The following is a 21,633-nucleotide window of genomic DNA, read 5'->3' as shown; positions in this document are numbered from 1 at the left end:
GAGATGAACGCACTTTGGTATGAGAAGTGCAAATCAATCCCAAAACAACAGCAAAGAACCTTGTGAAGATGCTGGAGGAAACAGGTATAAAATTATCTATATTCACAGTATAAGGAGTCCTATATCGACATAACCTGAAGGGCCATTTAGCAAGGAAGAAGCCACTGCTCCAAAACCACCATAAAAATGCCAGACTATGGAATGCTACTGCACATGGGGACAAAGATCGTACTTTTTGGAGAAATGTCCTCTGGTCTGATGAAAAAAATTAGAACTGTGTGGCCATAATGACCATCGTTATGTTTGGAGGAAAAAGGGGAAGGCTTGCAAGCCGAAGAACACCATCCCAGCCGTGAAGCACGGGGGTTGCAGCATCATGTTGTGGGGGTGCTTTGCTGCAGGAGGGACTGGTGCACTTCACAAAATTGATGGAATCATAAGGATGGAATATTATGTGGATATATTGAAGCAACATCTCAAGACATCATTCAGGAAGTTGAGGCTTGGTCGCAAATGGGTCTTCCAAATGGACAATGACCCCAAGCATACTTCCAAAATTGTGGCAAAAGGGCTTAAGGACAACAAAGTCTAGGTATTTGAGTGGCCATCACAAAGCCCTGACCTCAATCCCATAGGAAATTTGTGGGAAGAACTGAAAAAGCGTGTACGAGGCAGGAGGCCTACAAACATGACTCAGTTACACCAGCTCTGTCAGGAGGAATGGGCCAAAATTCACCCAACTTATTGTGGGAAGCTTGTGGAAGGCTACCTGAATTGTTTGACTCAAGTTAAACAATTTAAAGGCAATGCTGCCAAATACTAATTGAGTGTATGTACTCGTCTGACCCATTGGGAATGTGATGAAAGCAATAAAAGCTGAAATAAATAATTCCCTCTACTATTATTCTGACAATTCACATTCTTAAAATAAAGTGGTGATCCTAACTGATTAAATATCAGGAATTGTGAAAAACTGAGTTTAAATATATTTGGCTAAGGTGTATGTTAACTTATGACTTCAACTGTATACTCTTCACCAATCAGTGGATATATATCATTCATTTATAGAGCTAACTGATTTGTTTTTTGTTTGTCCGATACCGATATTTGGGGGACAACACTTACCGATACCAATATACAGTATCTGCCGATATAATAGATTAGGGAAATGAAAAATACTTATTATTTCCACACAGTTTTCAAATGTCCATCCAAAATGTCAATTGTCCAAGAAATATCTAAAATGTTGATTTCTTATATTGTGAAATGAATGAAATCATGAGATTGTGTTGGGATCCGCATGAGAATGTGTTGGGACCAGCATGAGAACGTGTTGGGACCAGCATGAGAACGTGTTGGGACCAGCATGAGAACGTGTTGGGACCAGCATGAGAACGTGTTGGGACCAGCATGAGAACGTGTTGGGACCAGCATGAGAACGTGTTGGGACCAGCATGAGAACGTGTTGGGACCAGCATGAGATTGTGTTGGGATCAGCATGAGAACGTGTTGGGATCAGCATGAGATTGTGTTGGGACCAGCATGAGAACGTGTTGGGATCAGCATGAGATTGTGTTGGGATCAGCATGAGATTGTGTTGGGATCAGCATGAGAACGTGTTGGGACCAGCATGAGAACGTGTTGGGACCAGCATGAGATTGTGTTGGGATCAGCATGAGATTGTGTTGGGATCAGCATGAGAACGTGTTGGGATCAGCATGAGATTGTGTTGGGATCAGCATGAGATTGTGTTGGGATCAGCATGAGATTGTGTTGGGATCAGCATGAGATTGTGTTGGGACCAGCATGAGAACGTGTTGGGACCAGCATGAGAACGTGTTGGGACCAGCATGAGATTGTGTTGGGACCAGCATGAGAACGTGTTGGGACCAGCATGAGAACGTGTTGGGACCAGCATGAGATTGTGTTGGGATCAGCATGAGAACGTGTTCAGATCTGCATGACAACATGTTCAGATCAGCATGACAACATGTTCGGATCAGCATGACAACATGTTCGGATCAGCATGAGAACGTGTTCGGATCAGCATGAGAACGTGTTCGGATCAGCATGAGAACGTGTTCGGATCAGCATGAGATCGTGTTCGGATCAGCATGAGATCGTGTTCAGATCAGCATGAGAACGTGTTCAGATCAGCATGAGAACGTGTTCAGATCAGCATGAGAACATGTTCAGATCAGCATGAGAACATGTTCAGATCAGCATGAGAACATGTTCAGATCAGCATGAGAACATGTTCAGATCATGAGATTTACCTTTTTCATCCTATTTATTAAATAATGTTTATAGGTGGAGTTATCATCTGATAACAATATATGCTAGAGCTAAAAGGCCAAAAATGTATGTAGCAACTACGGACTCTGACCTTAAAGAAGCCGATGATGCCCACTCCGTATTCCACACAGTACTTGTCCAGCAGCTCTCTGTTCCAGGCGTCCAGGTTAACGTACTTCAGGATGTTCTCATAGATGACCAGCGTGAAGCGTCCGTGCTCCTTATCAGTTAACGTGGGCATGTCCCCTTTACCGGGAGAGATCTCCGTCCGGTACCGGAAACGCCCCGACTCCAGGATGGCCACGATATCCTGGCCCAGCTGAGAGTACTGGCTCTCTACAAACACCAGCACCACAGGGTCTGTCCTCACCCCTCCTTCGCCCCCGGGCCCCCCAGACACCACCCGCAATGGGAGCAGGCGCGACGGGCTCACCCGGAGGTCATCGTAGACGGCCGACGCCACCTCGCCACCAGCCAAGCCCCCTCCTGAGTGCTCGAGCTCCTGTTTCGCACCGTACAGGAAGTATGCGGAGACGAAGACGCTGACGGTGCAGAAGAGGAAGAGGAGGAGCAGGGAGGTCTGGAGGGGGAGGTGGCAGACAAGACGGACCAGCCGACGCAGGCGGGACACACATCCCAGCATCGTCATGCACAACGCCTGACCCGGCTGAACTACTGACCGAAACGGGCTTGTTGGTAGGGTAGGACAGGATAGTGTAGGCTAGCCTAGGGTAGGCTTAGCAGAAATAAATCAGTCCCAAGTCAGTGTTGTTTTTTCCAGTCTTCTGGTTAGTAATCCACAGGCTATAGAAGTAACAGTAGCAGCAGCAGCTTGAGCAGCTACTGGGGATAGAAATGAGACGGTTTCACCATATTGGTTCTCCCACATGCTGTGTTGCTGATTATGTCACCATGGCAGAGATGTGGGGGGTCTCCGTCCTGGTGGGGGGAGCTGGCACTGCACGCCAGGGAGAGAGGGGAGGGGGGAAGGAGAGGGGGAATCAGAGCAGGAGGGTGCAGCTAGAGGTCTGGCTGGTCACCTGTCCATCACTGGAACCAGCCAACCACATCCCTCAGGGTTCCTGATTGGTGGTTGATCTTTACGGGGGCGGGCAATGGTGAGGTCACAAAGGTCATCCCAATAGCAACATTCTCCTGGATGGTTTGTGGTTATGACCTAGAATGAAACAAGAAAGAAATATAAAAAAAAAATGAAACAAGAGGGCAAAGCACATTCCCTTTTCATAACTCACATTCATGCCATATTTGTTGTTTGTTTACGTGTGTGGGAGAGGTGTAGGATACAGCGCCGGTGCTCCTCTGAAAGTTCATTTTAAAAGCAGTCGTTGCATTCACCTACGCACGCTATTAGAGCTGCCAAAACCCCCAACACACACACACACACACACAGCACCCCACTCTTGGCCCTCACACACACAATCGATAGACGGAGAGAGAGAAAGAGAGAGGGAGAAAGAGAGCGAGTGAGAGAGAGAGAGAAAAGAAACTGGAGGCGAGCTGCTAAGCCAGTCTGTTCAGAGAGGGCTCTGTGGCTGCATGTAAAGTGAAGCCATGGCCCTTGGGGAAACTCACCTCCTGTCCCTCAAACACACATAGGATCAGAGGGGAGGGGAGAGAAACAAGCAGCCAAACCGTAACCCAAAAGAAATGAAGCCAGCGGACAGGGACAGACAGAAACCAATGGGAACTTATATATCTAAATAGCACACCGTGCTATCACACTGCATCTGCGTTGGATGTGCAAGCTAATTAACCCAATCAAATTACACCAGTGTCTTATTGGCTGTTACTGACCGTGCTCTGATCTCTGAGGATACAGTCCCAGTTTCAAAAGTTTCACCTACATAAAACCATTCTCATTTCTCATAGAGAAAGAAATACTAGAGAAGTGTATTATTGACCACTGACTGCTGTACTCAAAGTACTCCGGTAGAGCTGGGACGATAAACCGGAAATGAATCGACACTGAGCATACCAATCACTTACCGCATGCATTTTGCCGATATCATTCATAATGCAATCCAAAAGACGTTAAAGGGAGAGAAGGTTTACTACCGGACACCACAAAGCATAACACTTCACAACACATGAGTAGATATCTGATATCATCCCATGGTTCCGCATAGAATTCCTCATGGTATTCCATGAAGGGAAGCTCAACATCATTCCATAGAGAATTCCCTGTGGAATACCATGGATACATTCCTCAAATCTCTCCATACAAAACAATCAACTGTGGGTACTAGGCTATACATTATTGTAAAGTCCCTCTGGTATTCCTTCTTCAGTCACAATCTTCAAAGATGCCCAAATCTCCCTCCCGAGTCGTGCTGCTGCCGTGGAGGATATCACACCTCCAACTGAGCCGCTTCCAAATTTCCCTTCATAGGACCAGAGTTTTTAAACGTAAAAAGAGGCTGTTGAAAAGAGGTGGGTGTGGAGAGAAAGTAACGCTCGAGATCAGACAGAAAAACACACAGCCCTGCTATGCTGAAGACTCCCGTTCCTTCTGTCAGGAGCAAGGTCCGTGCCACGGCATATAAAAACAAGATTAGCCGCTGCGGCACAGCGCAGAGGCTGCTGAAAAGCAAAGCAGAGGACGAGTCGCTTCGAGAGAGTAGTAAGGTTTTCTCAGGTGGGTGGAGGTTCTGCTGCTTTAATAGAAGGTTCAACATATTACTCAGCCACAGATGTGGCTTTGAGAAGCCAATTCTTACCCTTCTTAGAATATTGTTTTGCTAATTAAATCACACTAATCATATAACGTTATCGAAAGACAAAGGTCTGAGGGGATACAAAGGCTGACGTGACACTGATAACAATGGCGGTGACAGAGGTTTGCAGGTGCAGGTTCAGCAGTACAAGACCATCTATTCATCTATCTACAGTCGGTCTCGGCCATCTATCTACAGTCGGTCTCGGCCATCTATCTACAGTCGGTCTCGGCCATCTATCTACAGTCGGTCTCGGCCATCTATCTACAGTCGGTCTCGGCCATCTATCTACAGTAGGTTTCGGCCATCTATCTACAGTAGGTTTCGGCCATCTATCTACAGTCGGTCTCGGCCATCTATCTACAGTCGGTCTCGGCCATCTATCTACAGTCGGTCTCGGCCATCTATCTACAGTAGGTCTCTGCCATCTATCTACAGTCGGTCTCTGCCATCTATCTACAGTCGGTCTCGGCCATCTATCTACAGTCGGTCTCGGCCATCTATCTACAGTAGGTTTCGGCCATCTATCTACAGTAGGTCTTGGCCATCTATCTACAGTAGGTCTTGGCCATCTATCTACAGTAGGTCTTGGCCATCTATCTACAGTAGGTTTCGGCCATCTATCTACAGTAGGTATTGGCCATCTATCTACAGTAGGTCTTGGCCAACTCTCAGCAGTGATGACTGCCCCCCAATGTCGACCTTCAGCCTGGGCCAAAGAACTACAATTAGATCAGAGAGAGGGATGGGGGAGGGAGAGAGAGAGAGAGAGATATAGAGGGGGAAGGACAGAGAGAGAGAAAGAGAGACAGACAAGCTGGAGGCCTTGGGTATGAGGGGGAGAGAGAGAGAGGAGAAGAAAGCATTAGACTGTAATGTAGGCTAGTGGGAAGCGATATGTAGCTAGGTACACCAGAGCTGTATTTACACTGAGTGGAAGAACAAAGACTGATGGCTGTTCTAACCCTCTCTATCTCCCCTAACAGCATTTCCTACTCCTCTCTCCACAATCAACAGAGACAGCCTCCAACAAACCCCCATTCCAAAAAATAATAAAATAAATGTAAAACAACGGCAAAAAGAAAGAAGAAGCATGAATATTTTATGTCCTGAGTAACCTGATGGGATGAGGGCCAATGTATCAACAAGGTTGTACATTTCAGCAGTGGAGAGGTGGAGAGCAGTGGAGAGGTGGAGAGCAGCGGAGAGGTGGAGAGCAGTGGAGAGGTGGAGAGCAGCGCAGAGATGGAGAGAAGCTGAGAGGTGGAGAGCAGCGGAGAGGTGGGAGAGCAGCTGAAAGGTGGAGAGCAGCTGAGAGGTGGAGAGCAGCGGAGAGGTGGAGAGCAGCGGAGAGGTGGAGAGCAGCGGAGAGGTGGAGAGCAGCGGAGCGGTGGAGAGCAGGGATGTGACAAATGTCAAACAAAACATTTATGTTTAAACTGCTATTTTTTTTTAATTTAAACGTTTAAAGCAAATCAAATGACGTGGATTCCAAATTCCGATATGGTCACATATGACCGCTAGGGGGCAGTGCAGTTCAATCTACCACATTCCTGGCTAGTTACTTGACAGCTCACCTTACTGCTCTCCCCCAACCACTCAACAACGATGCTATTAATGCCGTTTTATGTTGCCTGTGTGCTTTTCCTACATGTACTCAGTACATGGGACTTCATGTCCCATTTGTAATCAATGTGATGGTTCGTTGCAGTGATGTATGACAGCATGTTCATAGATGTTCAAAAATGGTTGTTAACACCACGCATGTTGTTTGAGAGCTTGTGATTTGTATTTGCAGAGCAATCATTCTACAATATCTCCATCAGGGCCGTGCCGGTTTTTCAACATGGTATCTTGTAGCCTGGTTCTAGCTATGCCATCAGGGCAGTGAAGCCGACATCCTTTACCACTGACAATGGTTGCATATAAACTGCAATCATTTCTGTAATTAGCACTGTGATTTTCTCACTCGATCCCCAACGGGTTGGGTCTCCCGGTGCCTCTCCTTCAGCATTGCACCTGTACTGCCACTATAGCGCATTTCTGCCTCGCAAAGTTTGGATTTCATCACCTTCTCATTTAACTTCTCAAAGTATTGCATTAAAGGACTTCACTGCTATTGCTTCCCTGTCATTTTCCCAACTATTAACGACAATGACGTGCGGAGCGCTTTATATCCGTGGCAAATCATTGTAAATATGCACATCTCCTCTTACTGACCTACCTCCTCACAGCATTGTTGCATTAGGTATTTGTTCAAAACAGTTTTGGGCCTTTAAGATGATAAGTCTCGGGACCAGTTAGTGATAGTTTGGTGTTAAATGCACTGTGATATTAATCAAATAAAAAAAATACAAATAAAAAGTCTCTCTCTCTCCCTCCATCCATCTATCATCCCAGTCTGAACAGAGGATGAATCAGTCCTTCATCTCCTTAATCATGCGTAGAGAGGACAGGTGGAGAGGTAGACAGACAGACTAACATGTATTTGATAGCTAACCTTTTCAAGCTCTTTGACAGCAAGAGCTCAAAGTGAATATGAGGGTTGTAATTGGCTGTGTGGATGGAGGGAGGTACCATATGAGGGAACATACACAGGGGGGGGGGGGCAGAGAGAGTGAGACAAGAGAATGTAAGACAAGAGTGAGTGAGACGAGAGACAGAGACAAGGGTGAGTGAGACAAAGCAAGAGAGAGACAGAGCCAAGAGTGAGTGAGACGAGAGACAGAGACAAGAGAGAGTGAGACAAAAGCAAGAGAGAGGGAGACAAAGCAAGAGAGACCGAGACAAGAGTGAGTGAGACAAGAGAGACAGAGACAAGAGTGAATGAGACAGAGCAAGAGAGAGTGAGACAAGAGAGAGTGAGACAAGATTGAGTGAGACGAAAGAGAGTCAGACAAGATTGAGTGAAACAAGAGAGCCAGAGCAAAAGAAATGTGATGTATTCAATGTCTTTTTTTGTTGTTGAATTTTTACCCCTTTTTCTCCCCAATTTCGTGGTGTCCAATTGTTGTAGTTGCTACTATCTTGTCTCATCGCTGCAACTCCCGTACGGGCTCGGGAGAGACGAAGGAGACGAAGGTTGAAAGTAATGCGTCCTCCGATACACTCTCTCTTGCTTCTTAACACAATGCGCATCCAACCCGGAAGCCAGCTGCACCAATGTGTCGGAGGAAACACCGTGCACCTGGCAACCTTGGCTAGCGCGCACTGCGCCCGGCCCGCCACAGGAGTCGCTGGTGCGCGATGAGACAAGGACCTCCCTACCGACCAAGCCCTCCCTAACACAGACGATGCTGGGCCAATTGTGCGTCGCCCCATGGACCTGCCGGTCGCAGCCGGTTACGACAGAGCCTGGGCGCGAACCCAGAGTCTCTGGTGGCACAGCTGGCGCTGCAGTACAGCGCCCTTAACCACTGCGCCACCCGGGAGGCCCGATGCAGTCAATGTCAAATTGACGAAGTGTTCAAAACCGAAAATAACATATTTTCCCCAATATTAGCTTGGGATTAACAGAGAATACAGTGGGTAAAAAAACATAGCACATGACAGACGAGGCTGAGTACTGTAGTGTTTAGCCTCTTGGTGGGTGGTCAGTCAAACCCACAGCACTACCATTCTACTGGGCACCAGATGAATGAAGAGATGGAGGGGTAACAGAGTGTGGGCCTAGTCTGGGCCTCAGCTGTAACAACTCCACAGATAAACATCACTAAGGTTGGCCATATGCAGGCAGGCAGGCATCTCTCTCAATTAAATGATCAATTTAAGGGCTTTATTGGCATCTCTCTCTCTCTCCCTCCCCAGAGGTGCCCCTTTTTGAGGAAGGTATTGTTTTGGGAGGAAGGTGGCCCTCTCCTCTCAGCCCCTCAATGCCCCCTACCTCCCCCTCCTTACTGACAGAAATAAATGATGACCCTCGGTGTTCCTTTTACAAGTACCTTGGCAACCGCACACTCTCCATGGTAACGACACAAAGTGGCAACAGCATGGTAACTCTGTTCTGGAGGGAATGAGGCTGTGTGTTATGCCAATGGGACTAATGGGGGCTTGTTGTCATTTCTTATAGTATAAACTACTGCATTACGAAGAAGGGATCACTCAGAAGAGGAAATGCTCATACAATACACACAAGTTATTTTTTGCCAAAAACATAAACACACACACAGCAGCACCGTGCCAAACTGGACAGTGCCAGGGTCAGAGCGGTATAATCCCTACAACTGGAGCAGGATTTGAACCAGCGACTGCAGTTATAGGGTGAGCACATTACCACCTGCGCCATTCAAGTACAGACCTCTTCACAGAGTCTGTAGCAGGTACATATAGGGAGGCTGCAGTTCTTCTGACCACTGATGGTAGCTTTTTTTTTACAGCAGTCAGATGTCCCTGTCAGAAAGTAGCGGAACTTCTTACAGCTAAACTATATCTCACAATGTGCATTCATCCTGTCCTTTCTATCCTGTAGAAGATTAGGGACTTCAAAAGAAAGTGAAAATTCCCCTTTGCCGTGCGATGCCTAAAGCTAAAAACAACATGCACACATGGAAATGCAAACAGAAACTCATTTTCTTAGACAGGTTGTATTTCAGATCCAGCGACAGTTCCCTCCGTCTGGCCTAAGCCCCCCATTGCTATCCGTCAATACAGGATCAATAGATCTGAAATTCTAATTTCATTTCATGCATCCTTGTGGCTCCAGCGATTAAAAGCTTAGGCCGTGAAAAAAGTGTGAAGAATTTACTGTGACGGTTTCTCTCTCTCCTGCTCCTCTTCTCCCTCAGCCCATGTGAATGTACAGAACAGGCGGCGTCTCTATTAGCGGCAAACCTTTAAACTGACTTCTCTCATCGATTCATTTCACGACTGTGAAGGACAGAGGAGTCGAAGCCGGAAAGGAGAGGAACTGCAGTTTTGTATCGTTCTAATTATCAGGGAAAGTGACTTTCAGACCGACCTCCTCCTCCTACAAACCGCCACTGAATTATCACAGAATGTTGCAGCGCCTCAATTTCTTTCCCCAAGACTGAGGCAATTTCAACAAGGAAAATAACTAAAACGTTTTTCCTCAAATGGCCCGTCCTTCCATTTATGACTCCGGGCCCCCAATTCTGCAGACCCCAGTCCTGGCCCTGTGGTTACTGAAATGATTGCATTGTTATTCAGCAACGAGGTAATGGGACAGAGTGCTTGGGCTGATCGGGAAGTTCACTCTCAGAGCCCAGAGCACACACCATCCCTAAGAGCAATTATGACTAAGAAGACAGTGAAAAGGTATGTTCTACCTGCATATTCAGGGGTGGACAAAGCCCCCATTTCTAGCCCCGATAATGTAACCACATCAGCTCAACTGATGTGATTGTATCTGATGGTATCTGGCCCATAGATCCCCAGCTTGAAGCTAACTGCAGCAGGCACAGTATAATAGCATGATTATACATTCAGAATGTGAAGAGCCGATTAGGGCTGAGATGAACAAAAACATGGGGGGAGAAAGAAGATGAAATATGTATGGGTCTTCTCCACTCAGATGGCCTGAAAAACCAGCTTCTCCACATTACGAATGTGGGATCTCCGATACTGCCGCGCCTCACTGCAGCTACGGAGGATCTGAGGCGATCGGGAACATGTGAAATGGATTACTACGCTCTGGGAAAAGCAGACGCCATTTTATTCCCACACACTACAGGAGAAAAGATAAATGAACAGCTTTAACTTTACCAACCACCACCCCCCACTGGTATAAAACAAATCAACACCTCTGCCCAGTCGGCCTCTACGGCTACATATAGACATGTACATTCACTACATCAGACATGAAGACTCAATGTAAAATACATATAGACATGTACATTCACTACATCAGACATGAAGACTCAATGTAAAATACATATAGTCATGTACATTCACTACATCAGACATGAAGACTCAATGTAAAATACATATAGACATGTACATTCACTACATCAGACATGAAGACTCAATGTAAAATACATATAGACATGTACATTCACTACATCAGACATGAAGACTCAATGTAAAATACATATAGACATGTACATTCACTACATCAGACATGAAGACTCAATGTAAAATACATATAGACATGTACATTCACTACATCAGACATGAAGACTCAATGTAAAATATATTGGTCCACTCGCCATTGGGAAAAAGGCAACCTTGTAAGTGCCTCGAGCGAGTTCAATAACAGAACAGATCAAAGGTTACATTGGCTGCTACAGGACAGTGAGATAAAGAGTAGCAGTAAGACGGGAATCAGTGAATCCACTTAAAGATCACAACATCTGATGAAGGGACCAAATGTGGTTTGAGCATCTGCTTTTTCTTCTTTATGGCCAATCTCACCCTCTGCGCCAACTCATTTCAAATTTGTTCCAGTTGGATATTGAGTTATGATTAAGCAATCAAGGGGAAAGGATCATGTATATAGTATCCTGTATATATATTAATTCACTCTACCATGGATCCTGTATTGATATTAATCCCACGGTGTAATCTATATAAAGATTCATCCTACTGTGTATCCCGTTTAGAGATTCATCCTACTGTGTTTTCTGTGTATAGAGTGGATGTCACCGACAGGTTAATGTGTGGAAATTAAGATGGCCTGGGGCAATGAATAAATATGCACGTGCGCACGCACACAAGCACGGAAAAGTGGAGGTTAACTTTTGATTTTTCTAAGAAGGGAAATAAGATCGTAGTCCCTGAGACAACCGATGCAGCGCAGGAGGGGGGTTGGAGCAATGGTGGTCATTTATCATGTTTTGTCAGGGTTAGAGGGAGAGAAGGGGGTGAGGGGTGGCTTTCATATGAATTGAGTGCATGTGGAATCTGGTGGTGGTGTGTTGAGCTGGGAAGAGCGAGAGATAGAAAGAGGGAAAGATGAGCGAGAGACCCTGGGATCAATGTGAGTGGCAGATAGTTTATCCACTGCCACCTCAGGACACAATACTGAAGGACACTGGGGCCAGCAGCAATACAATGAGTTTCCATTGGGAGAAAGAGATAGCAGTCTCAAGGAGTGAGTGAACTCAGGATTCCCCATGTGTTTTTCTGTTGCTCATTATGAAAAACGAGATTTCAGTCTTGGGGCTGTGGTTTGATGTGGTTGTGTTTGGTGCAGTATTTCTCAAATAAAAAGATGGGAAGGAAAACTAGTAGTACTCCGCAGACAGTATGTACGCTGCTGTCAGGACTGATTTCTGACAACATTCATCAGCAAGATGTCAAACTATGATAGATAAAGCACCAGCTACATGCTGTTAATCAGTGCCCATCAGGCACATTGAGCAGGCAAGACACGCCAGTAAAATCAGCTTAGCAAGTCACTGGCGAGTGTGACGTGTGTGCTTCGGTGCCGTTATGTTTTTACAGCTATCCTTTTGCGAAACAGATGCTATGGATTTGCTGAGTAAGTCCAAGACTATGAATCTCTCCTATGGACTATAGATCACTTCGACCCACGGTAGCATAACACTAAAGTGCACTGACACAATATAGAATATCATGTGAAATCATATGTAGTAACCCATTTATAATATATATGGTGAAACAATAAAATATACACATGCAAAACCTGTCAGAAAGAATATTAAATAAACATGCCAACCTGCCAGAAACAATAGAAAATAAACATGCCAAACCTGCCAGAAACAATAGAAAATAAACATGCCAAACCTGCCAGAAACAATAGAAAATAAACATGCCAAACCTGCCAGAAACAATAGAAAATACACATGCCAAACCTGCCAGAAACAATAGAAAATACACATGCCAAACCTGCCAGGAACAATAGAAAATACACATGCCAATGCTGCCAGAAACAATAGAAACCACATAGGCTGTTTACATAGCCATTGATCTTTTTACCACTCAGATCAACTCTGGAAAAGATCTGATGTGATTGGTCAAAAGAGCAATTAGCAGCCATAAGAGGGTGTGCCAAAAACAAAAACAAGGCTTCTGAAACACAGGCTCCAGATCCAGATCACCATCACGGCCATCCTCCTGGCCTCCTCCCACAATCTGGCCCAAACAATCTGTGGGCCGAGGGGAAACACTGGCTCTAATGACTGATCAGACAGTGATATGCAACACTAAAATAGCTGCTCATGAAATGATGAGCTAGATTGAAGAACCTGTCTGGCTGGGTGTCAGGTACCAGAGCATTATCACCCTCAAGGGATCAAGACTCCCCCACCCCCCTCTCCATCTCCCCCCACCTCCACCCACCATTTCCCCCCACCCCATCTCCCCTCCATCTCCCTCCACCCCACCCCTCTCTCAAGTCCAGATAAGACAAAGGAAAGCAGCTGTACAGATGTGCCTGTGATTCATGCAGCCAAAGAAGGTTCCCATGGGAATACCGCAGTAAGGAAGAATAGCTGGCATAAGAGAGTTAGAGAGGGAGAGATGGTATTATGCCACGCCGCCCATATTTTGGCTCAGCCAGATCAAACTAATGGGATTTTCCACTAGCTAGTGAGGATGGGGAGGCATTCAGAATCCTCATCAGCGTGCTTTCAGTGTCTAATCAACAACAGCAGATTGGCCTGGCTGGATACAGAATAACAATCTATATAGACATTAGTCATGGTTTGCAAAAACAGAAGACAGAACTCTGTGCCCTCATGACTGTGAATGGTCTGATGTTACTCACTACTCTATGGAAGACAAACCAACCTAGCCCCGTCATCCATCTGCCTTTACACCCACAGACTCAGCCAGCTGTCCTACCTTCCCAGCCCAAGTCACTCTCTGCAGTCTCTGCCCCGTCCAACCCCCTACACTCTCCCAGACACTCCACCCTCCCAGTCCCCTGCTATCGCACAGCCAGCCCCCCATGGATGCTCCCAGCCCTAGGTGAGAGATGCAGAGATGTTAGGGAGATGATGGGTCTATCTGGGCTCTGTCTGTTACCCTGCCTCCCTCCATTTCTACCCTTCACTGTTCCTATCCCTCGTCTCCTCTCCTATCCCTTCTCTTGTCACCTCTTGTCTCCCCTCCCCATGACTCAATCTTGCTTCTCCCCACCTACAAACAAAGACTCAAGAGGGAAGTTCCGGGGGTCTGTACAGCATTGGTCCAACCAATCAAAATTCACACTCTTGGACTGGAATATGTTCTGGGTCACTTATGAAGATAATATCGATGAACACACCGACTCAGACACCGGATTCATCAAAACTATTCATAGACGACGTGATACTGATAGCATCTTTCAAAACGTACCCGAATCAAGAACCGTGGATTGATAGCAGCCTTGTAGGAAAACTGAGAGAGAGATGCTGCTTATAAACATGGCAAGGTGACAGGGGACAATAGTTTGGTTAAACAGTAGAAATACGTCCTATGCAGATCGATCAAGATGTCATAACATAGGGACAAAGTGGAGGAGCAATTCAGCGGGTCGGACACAAGGCGTATGTGGCAGGGGCTCCTAACGATCACGGATTGCTAAAAGAAAGCCAGCCACATCATGGTCAGCAACGCCACCCTACCGGAGGAGCTAAACACCTTTTAATCACGATTCGAGCACAATGAGCTACTGAGGAGAGCCCCCGATGACAACGTGGAAGTCATTGAAACGCGTTAGCCCTTTGCAAGGCTGTGTGCATATGTGAAGACCAGCTGGCTGTTGTGTTCTTTGACATTTTCAATCTCTCCCTACCTCAGGCCGTTCATTACCACCTTCTTCAGGATGTCCACTATCATCCACGTGTCCAAGAAAGGGAAAGAAACTGAACTGAACGACGACTGACCTATATGTCTCGTCATCATTAAGTACTTTGAAAGTCAAAAGACCATGTCACCTCCTCCCTCCCGCCACACTCAACCCTCCCCAATTCGCCTACCGCCCTGACAGAACCACAGACAATGCAATCGCCATTGCACTGCACACTGAACTTACCCACACCTTCAACGGTAACTGACCTGTGTCTCCCACGACAACTGCTACAGTTGTGACGATGTATATAGTGCTATTTCTAATTACCTTGTTGACTTTCATTACCATTTTCATTGTTTTATTTCACTTAGTTCTGCATGTTGGGGCTCGGAGTTTAAGATTTTCACTGTACCCTGCCATCACACCTGCAACCCTGTGCATGTGACTATTAAACACTGTACCCTGCCATCACACCTGTAACCCTGTACAGGTGACTATTAAACACTGTACCCTGCCATCACACCTGCAACCCTGTACAGGTGAGTATTAAACACTGTACCCTGCCATCACACCTGCAACCCTGTGCATGTGACTATTAAACACTGTACCCTGCCATCACACATGAATCTCTTCTCCTCCTCTCCTCCTCCCCTCTCCTCCTCCACTCACAGTAGTGGAGCTGAGAGATGCAGGCAGTCAGGGACAGGCTACGTTGTTGTCTGCCTGGTGTGTGTGTGTGACTGAAACAGAACGCTTTTGGAATTCAAACTATATATCAGCTTGTCTTTGGGTGGATGGGTGTGTGTGTGGCTCACTGATTTTCACTGTCAGTTCTGGGGAAGCCTGACTGTCACAGTTCTGGGGGAAGCCTGACTGTCACAGTGCTGAATTAAGTTCCAGTGTGCAGCAGCGCATTCACACCGTTTGACAGTTTAATGGTGAGTGTATGCGAAAGAGGGGGAGTTAGGGGCAACAAATCACACACACAGCAGCAGAGCTGTGTCAAATGTGAAACCGGTCTCTGGCATCACATACGTGACATGCCACCACCTGCTAACGTCAGTTCAGCCACAAATGGTCACCGTAAACCCAATGTAACAGATTTCCCATTTGTTTCGCCACACACACACACACACACGCACACAGCCATGTTCTCTCCTGCTGCCTGCAACAGCTGTGGTAAAATAACAGAATTGGGGAAGGAAAGAGCTCGAGAGAGAGAGAGAGAGAGAGAGAGAGAGAGAGAGAGAGAGAGAAAGAAAGAAAGAGAAAAAGCGAAAGAAAGAGAAAGAAAAAGAGAGAGAAATAAAAAGAAAGAAAGAGTGAGAGCGATGAAGAGAAAGAGTGAGAAAGAGAGCGAGGAAGAGAAAGAGTGAGAAAGAGAGCGAGAGAGAGAGCGAAAGAGCGGGAGAGAGAGAGATGATCTCCCCTGTAAGAGCCAGTCTGTGACCCTGACTACCACCTTCCCCAACTCCTGATGGGAAGTTCCAATCAGAACAGGGGATCAATACATCCTGGACTCTGGGTTTATGGAGCTGGATCTCTAAAGCTAACGACTAGCACCTTACAAGAAAGGAAGTGCATATTGATTAAAAGGGCTTAATAAGACCCAGCAGTCTGCCTAACATTGGGTGATTGGGTTGTGTATTGCTGGATTGATTAATTGACACAGACAGTAAGAGTTGACTTACTGTAATGACCCAAGATTATATCTAATATTACTGAATGTTCATGTTTCTTACTGAATAAAAGATGCTAAGATAATGTCCATGTTAAGATAATGGTGTGCAATATACAGTGGGGCAAAAAAGTCTTTAGTCAGCCACCAATTGTGCAAGTTCTTCCACTTAAAAAGATGAGAGAGGCCTGTAATTTTCATCATAGGTACACTTCAACTATGACAGACAAAATGAGAGAAAAAAATCCAGAAAATCACATTGTAGGATTTTTAATGAATTTATTTGCAAATTATGGTGGAAAATAAGTATTTGGTCAATAACAAAAGTTTATCTCAATACTTTGTTAAATACCCTATGTTGGCAATGATGTTGTGTAAGTCTTCACAAGGTTTTCACACACTGTTGCTGATATTTTGGCCCATTCCTCCATGCAGATCTCCTCTAGAGCAGTGATGTTTTGGGGCTGTTGCTGGGCAACATGGACTTTCAACTCCCTCCAAAGATTTTCTATGGGGCTGAGATCTGGTGACTGACTAGGCCACTCCAGGACCTTGAGATGCTTCTTACGAAGCCACTCCTTTGTTGCCCGGGCGGTGTGTTTGGGATCATTGTCATGCTGAAAGACCCAGCCACGTTTCATCTTCAATGCCCTTGCTGATGGAAATCTCACGATACATGGCCCCATTCATTCTTTCCTTTACACGGATCAGTCGTCCTGGTCCCTTTGCAGAAAACAGCCCCAAAGCATGATGTTTCCACCCCCATGCTTCACAGTAGGTATGGTGTTCTTTGGATGCAACTCAGCGTTCTTTGTCCTCCAAACACAACGAGTTGAGTTTTTACCAAAAAGTTATATTTTGGTTTCATCTGACCATATGACATTCTCCCAATCTTCTTCTGGATCATCCAAATGCTCTCTAGCAAACTTCAGACGGGCCTGGACATGTACTGGCTTAAGCAGGGGGACACGTCTGGCACTGCAGGATTTGAGTCCCTGGCGGCGTAGTGTGTTACTGATGGTAGGCTTTGTTACTTTGGTCCCAGCTCTCTGCAGGTCATTCACTAGGTCCCCCCGTGTGGTTCTGGGATTTTGCTCACCGTTCTTGTGATCATTTTGACCCCACGGGGTGAGATCTTGCGTGGAGCCCCAGATCGAGGGAGATTATCAGTGGTCGTGTATGTCTTCCATTTACTAATAATTGCTCCCACAGTTGATTTCTTCAAACCAAGCTGCTTACCTATTGGAGATTCAGTCTTCCCAGCCTGGTGCAGGTCTACAATTTTATTTCTGGTGTCCTTTGACAGCTCTTTGGTCTTGGCCATAGTGGAGTTTGGAGTGTGACTGTTTGAGGTTGTGGACAGGTGTCTTTTATACTGATAACAAGTTCAAACAGGTGCCATTAATACAGGTAATGAGTTGAGGACAGAGGAGCCTCTTAAAGAAGAAATTACAGGTCTGTGAGAACCAGAAATCTTGCTTGTTTGTTGGTGACCAAATACTTATTTTCCACCATAATTTGCAAATAAATTCATAAAAAATCCTACAAGGTGATTTTCTGGATTTCTTTTCTCATTTTGTCTGTCATAGTTGAGGTGAACCTATGATGAAAATTACAGGCCTCTCTCATCTTTTTAAGTGGGAGAACTTGTACAATTGGTGGCTGATTAAATACTTTTTGCCCCACTGTATATATGGGGGATTGGTAATAATGCAATTACATTGATGGATAACACAATCTATCTGCAATATTAAAGCATATCTACCCCCTTTAAAAAAAGGGAAAAAAGCCATTGAGTGTACAAAACATTAGGAACACCATCCTAGTATGGAGTTGCACTTGTCCTCATAACAGCCTCAATTTGTCGGGGTACGGACTCAAAAGGGTGTCGAAAGCGATCCACAGGGATGCTGGCCCCAATGTTTTCCACAGTTGTGTCAAGTTGGCTGGATGTACTTTGGGCCGCGGACCATTCTTGATACACACGGGAAACTGTTGAGCGTGAAAAACCCAGCAGCGTTGCAGTTCTTGACACATTCAATCCGGTGAGCCAAGCATGGAGTGCCATACCCCGTTCAAAGGCACTCTAATATTTTGTCTTGCCCATTCACCCTCTGATTTTTCGCTCTTTTTTATTTCACCTTTAACCCAGTTAACCTTCAACCTCTTATTTAACCTTTTCACTTTTGGATGAATAGCGTGCCCAGAGTGAACTGCCTCCTACTCTGTCCCAGATGCTAATATATGCATATTATGATTATTAGTATTATTAGTATTGGATAGAAAACACTCTGAAGTTTCTAAAACCGATGTCTGTGAGTATAACAGAATTCATATGGCAGGCAAAAACCTGAGAATAAATCCAACCAGGAAGTGGGAAATTTGAGCTTTGTAGTTTTTCAACTCAGCCCCCATTGAAGATACAGGCTGATATTAGTTATGTTTCACTTCCCAAGGCTTCCACTAGATGTTAACAGTATTTAGAACCTGTTTTGAGGATTATACTCTAAAGGAGGGGCTCATGAGGGCTCTTTGAGTGAGTGGTCTGCCAGAGTGCCACAGCCTCGGTCTGGCGCGCTCACGTGAAAGGTAGCTACGTTCCACTTCATTTGTACAGACAAAGGAATTGTCCGGTTGGAACATTAATGGAGTTTTATGTTAAAAACATCCTAAAGATTGATTCCATACTTAGTTTGGCATGTTTCTACGGGCTGTAATGGAACTTTTTGAACTTTTCGTCCAACGCGACCTGAATGCGCTTTTGGATTTGTTTACCAAACGCCCTAACAAAAGAAGATATTTGGACATAACTGATGGACATTATCGAACAAATCAAACATTTATGGTGGAACTGGAATTCCTGGGAGTGCATTCTGATGAAGATCAAAGGTAAGTGAATATTTAAAACTCTATTTCTGAGTAATGTTGACAACCCAATATGGCGGGTATCTTTTTGGCTGCTTTGCTGTCTAAAGGCTGTACTCAGATTATTGCATGGTTTGCTTTCTCCGTAAAGTTCTTTTAAAATCTGACACAGCGGTTGCATTAAGGAGAAGTTTATCTAAAGTTCCATGTATAATAGTCGTATCTTTATCAATGTTTATTATGAGTATTTCTGTAAATTGATGTGGCTCTCTGCACAATCACAGCATGTTTTAGAACTACTGAACATAAAGCGCCAATGTAAACTCAGTTTTTTATATAAATATGAACTTTATCAAACAAAACATACATGTATTGTATAACATGAAGTCCTATAAGTGTCATCTGATGAAGATCATCAAAGGTTAGTGATTAATTTCATCTCCATTTCTGCTTTTTGTGACTCCTCTCTTTGGTTGAAAAATGGCTGTGTTTTTCTGTGGCTTGGTGGTGACCTAACATAATCGTTTGCGGTGCTTTCGCTGTAAATCCTTTTTGAAATCAGACACTGTGGCTGGATTAATGAGAATTTTATCTTTAAAATGGTGTAAAATACTTGTATGCTTGAGAAATTTTAATTATGAGATTTTTGTTGTTTTGAATTTGGCGCCCTGCACTTTCACTGGCTGTTGCAGGATTCCACTAGCGGAGCAGGGTTCCGTCCTAGACAGGTTAACCTATTATTTATTTCACCTATTATTAATTTAACCTTTAACTTCTTGGTGACAGGGGGCAGTATTTTGACGTCCAGGTGAAATGCATGCCCAAACTCAACTGCCTGCTACTCATCCCCAGAAGATAAGATATGCATATTATTAATATATCTGGAATTAAAACAATCTGAGATTTCTAAAACTGTTGGAATCATGTCTGTGAGTATAACAGAACTTATTTAGCAGGCGAAACCCTGAGGACAAACCATTCAGATTTTTTTTTTTGAGGTCACTCTCTTTTCAATGAGTTTTCATTGGGAATCCAGACTTCTAAGGGACCTTCTTGCAGTTCCAATTGCTTCCACTGGACGTCAGCAGTCTTTAGAAATTGTTTGAGGTTTTACATTTGTGTAATGAAGTACGGCCATCTTGAACGAGGGTCACTTGAAGTGTACTGTTAGAAAGAGGCACGTGACCAGAAAGCTAGCTACAGTTTGTTTTCCTCCTGTATTGAACACAGATCATCCCGTCTTCAATTTTATTGGTTATTTACGTTAAAACATACCTAAAGTTGTATTACAAAAGTAGTTTGAAATGTTTTGGCAAAGTTTACAGGTAACTTTGAGAAATTTTGTAGTCACGTTGCGCAAGTTGGAACCAGTGTTTTCCTGGATCAAACGCGCCAAATAAATGGACATTTTGGATATATATCGACGGAACTAATCGAACAAAAGGACCATTTGTGATGTTTATGGGACATATTGGAGTGCCAACAAAAGAAGCTTGTCAAAGGTAAGGCATGAATGATATTTTTATTTCTGCGTTTTGTGTCGCGCCTGCAGGGTTGAAATATGCTCTTCTCTCTTTGTTTATGGAGGTGCTATCCTCAGATAAAAGCATCATTTGCTTTTGCCGAAAAGCCTTTTTGAAATCTGACATGTTGGGTGGATTCACAACAAGTGTAGCTTTAATTTGCTATCTTGCACGTGTGATTTAATGAAAGTTTGATTTTTATAATAATTTATTTGAATTTGGCACTCTGCGTCCCACATATCCCAGAGAGGTTAACCTATTGAACTAGGCAAGCCAGTTAAGAACAAATTGTTATTTACAATGACTGCCTACACCGTCCAAACCCTAACCTGGACGACGCTGGACCAATTCTGCTCTGCCCTATGGGACTCTCAATCACGGCCGGTGTCTGTCGTGATGCCTCATGCACTGAGATACAGTGCCTTAGACCGCTGCGCCACTCGGGAGCTCCCTGAATGGCACACATAAATGTCTTATTTGTCTCAAAGCTTAATAAGCCTTCTTTAACTGGTCTCCCACCTTCACTGATAGAAGTGGATTTAAAACCTCTTGCGACTCTAGGGGCAGTATTTTCAGTTTTGGAAAAAAAATGTTCCCGTTTTAAACGGACAAGATGCTAGAACATGCATATAATTTACAGCTTAGGATAGAAAACACTAACGTTTCCAAAACTGTAAAGATATTGTCTGTGAGTATAACAGAACTGATGTTGCAGGCGAAAGCCTGAGAAAAATCCAATCCGAAAGTGCCCCAGCTTTTGAAAGCGCTGCGCCCTATTGAGCTGTGAATGAGATATCAACCAGATTACGCTTTCTACGTATTCCCCAAGGTGTCTACAGCATT

At 44.8% G+C, this 21,633-nt stretch overlaps 1 protein-coding gene across 3 annotated transcripts in view; it reads right to left on the bottom strand.

Annotated features, from left to right (window-relative positions):
• LOC135545736 (bifunctional heparan sulfate N-deacetylase/N-sulfotransferase 1-like) overlaps nucleotides 1-21,633 on the bottom strand; it is an 87,522-nt gene that overhangs the window by 17,482 nt on the left and 48,407 nt on the right. For all 3 annotated transcript variants that reach the window (XM_064973559.1, XM_064973561.1, XM_064973560.1), the window contains one exon: nucleotides 2,387-3,472. In XM_064973559.1, the coding sequence (XP_064829631.1) occupies nucleotides 2,387-2,944 (558 nt within the window). In that variant the 5' untranslated portion in view covers nucleotides 2,945-3,472. The remainder of the gene's footprint in view (nucleotides 1-2,386; nucleotides 3,473-21,633) is intronic.

This window comes from Oncorhynchus masou, chromosome 9 (assembly GCF_036934945.1).
Source record: "Oncorhynchus masou masou isolate Uvic2021 chromosome 9, UVic_Omas_1.1, whole genome shotgun sequence".
In the NCBI taxonomy this organism is placed as follows: Eukaryota; Metazoa; Chordata; class Actinopteri; order Salmoniformes; family Salmonidae; genus Oncorhynchus; species Oncorhynchus masou.
This window is presented reverse-complemented; position numbering and strand designations above follow the sequence as displayed.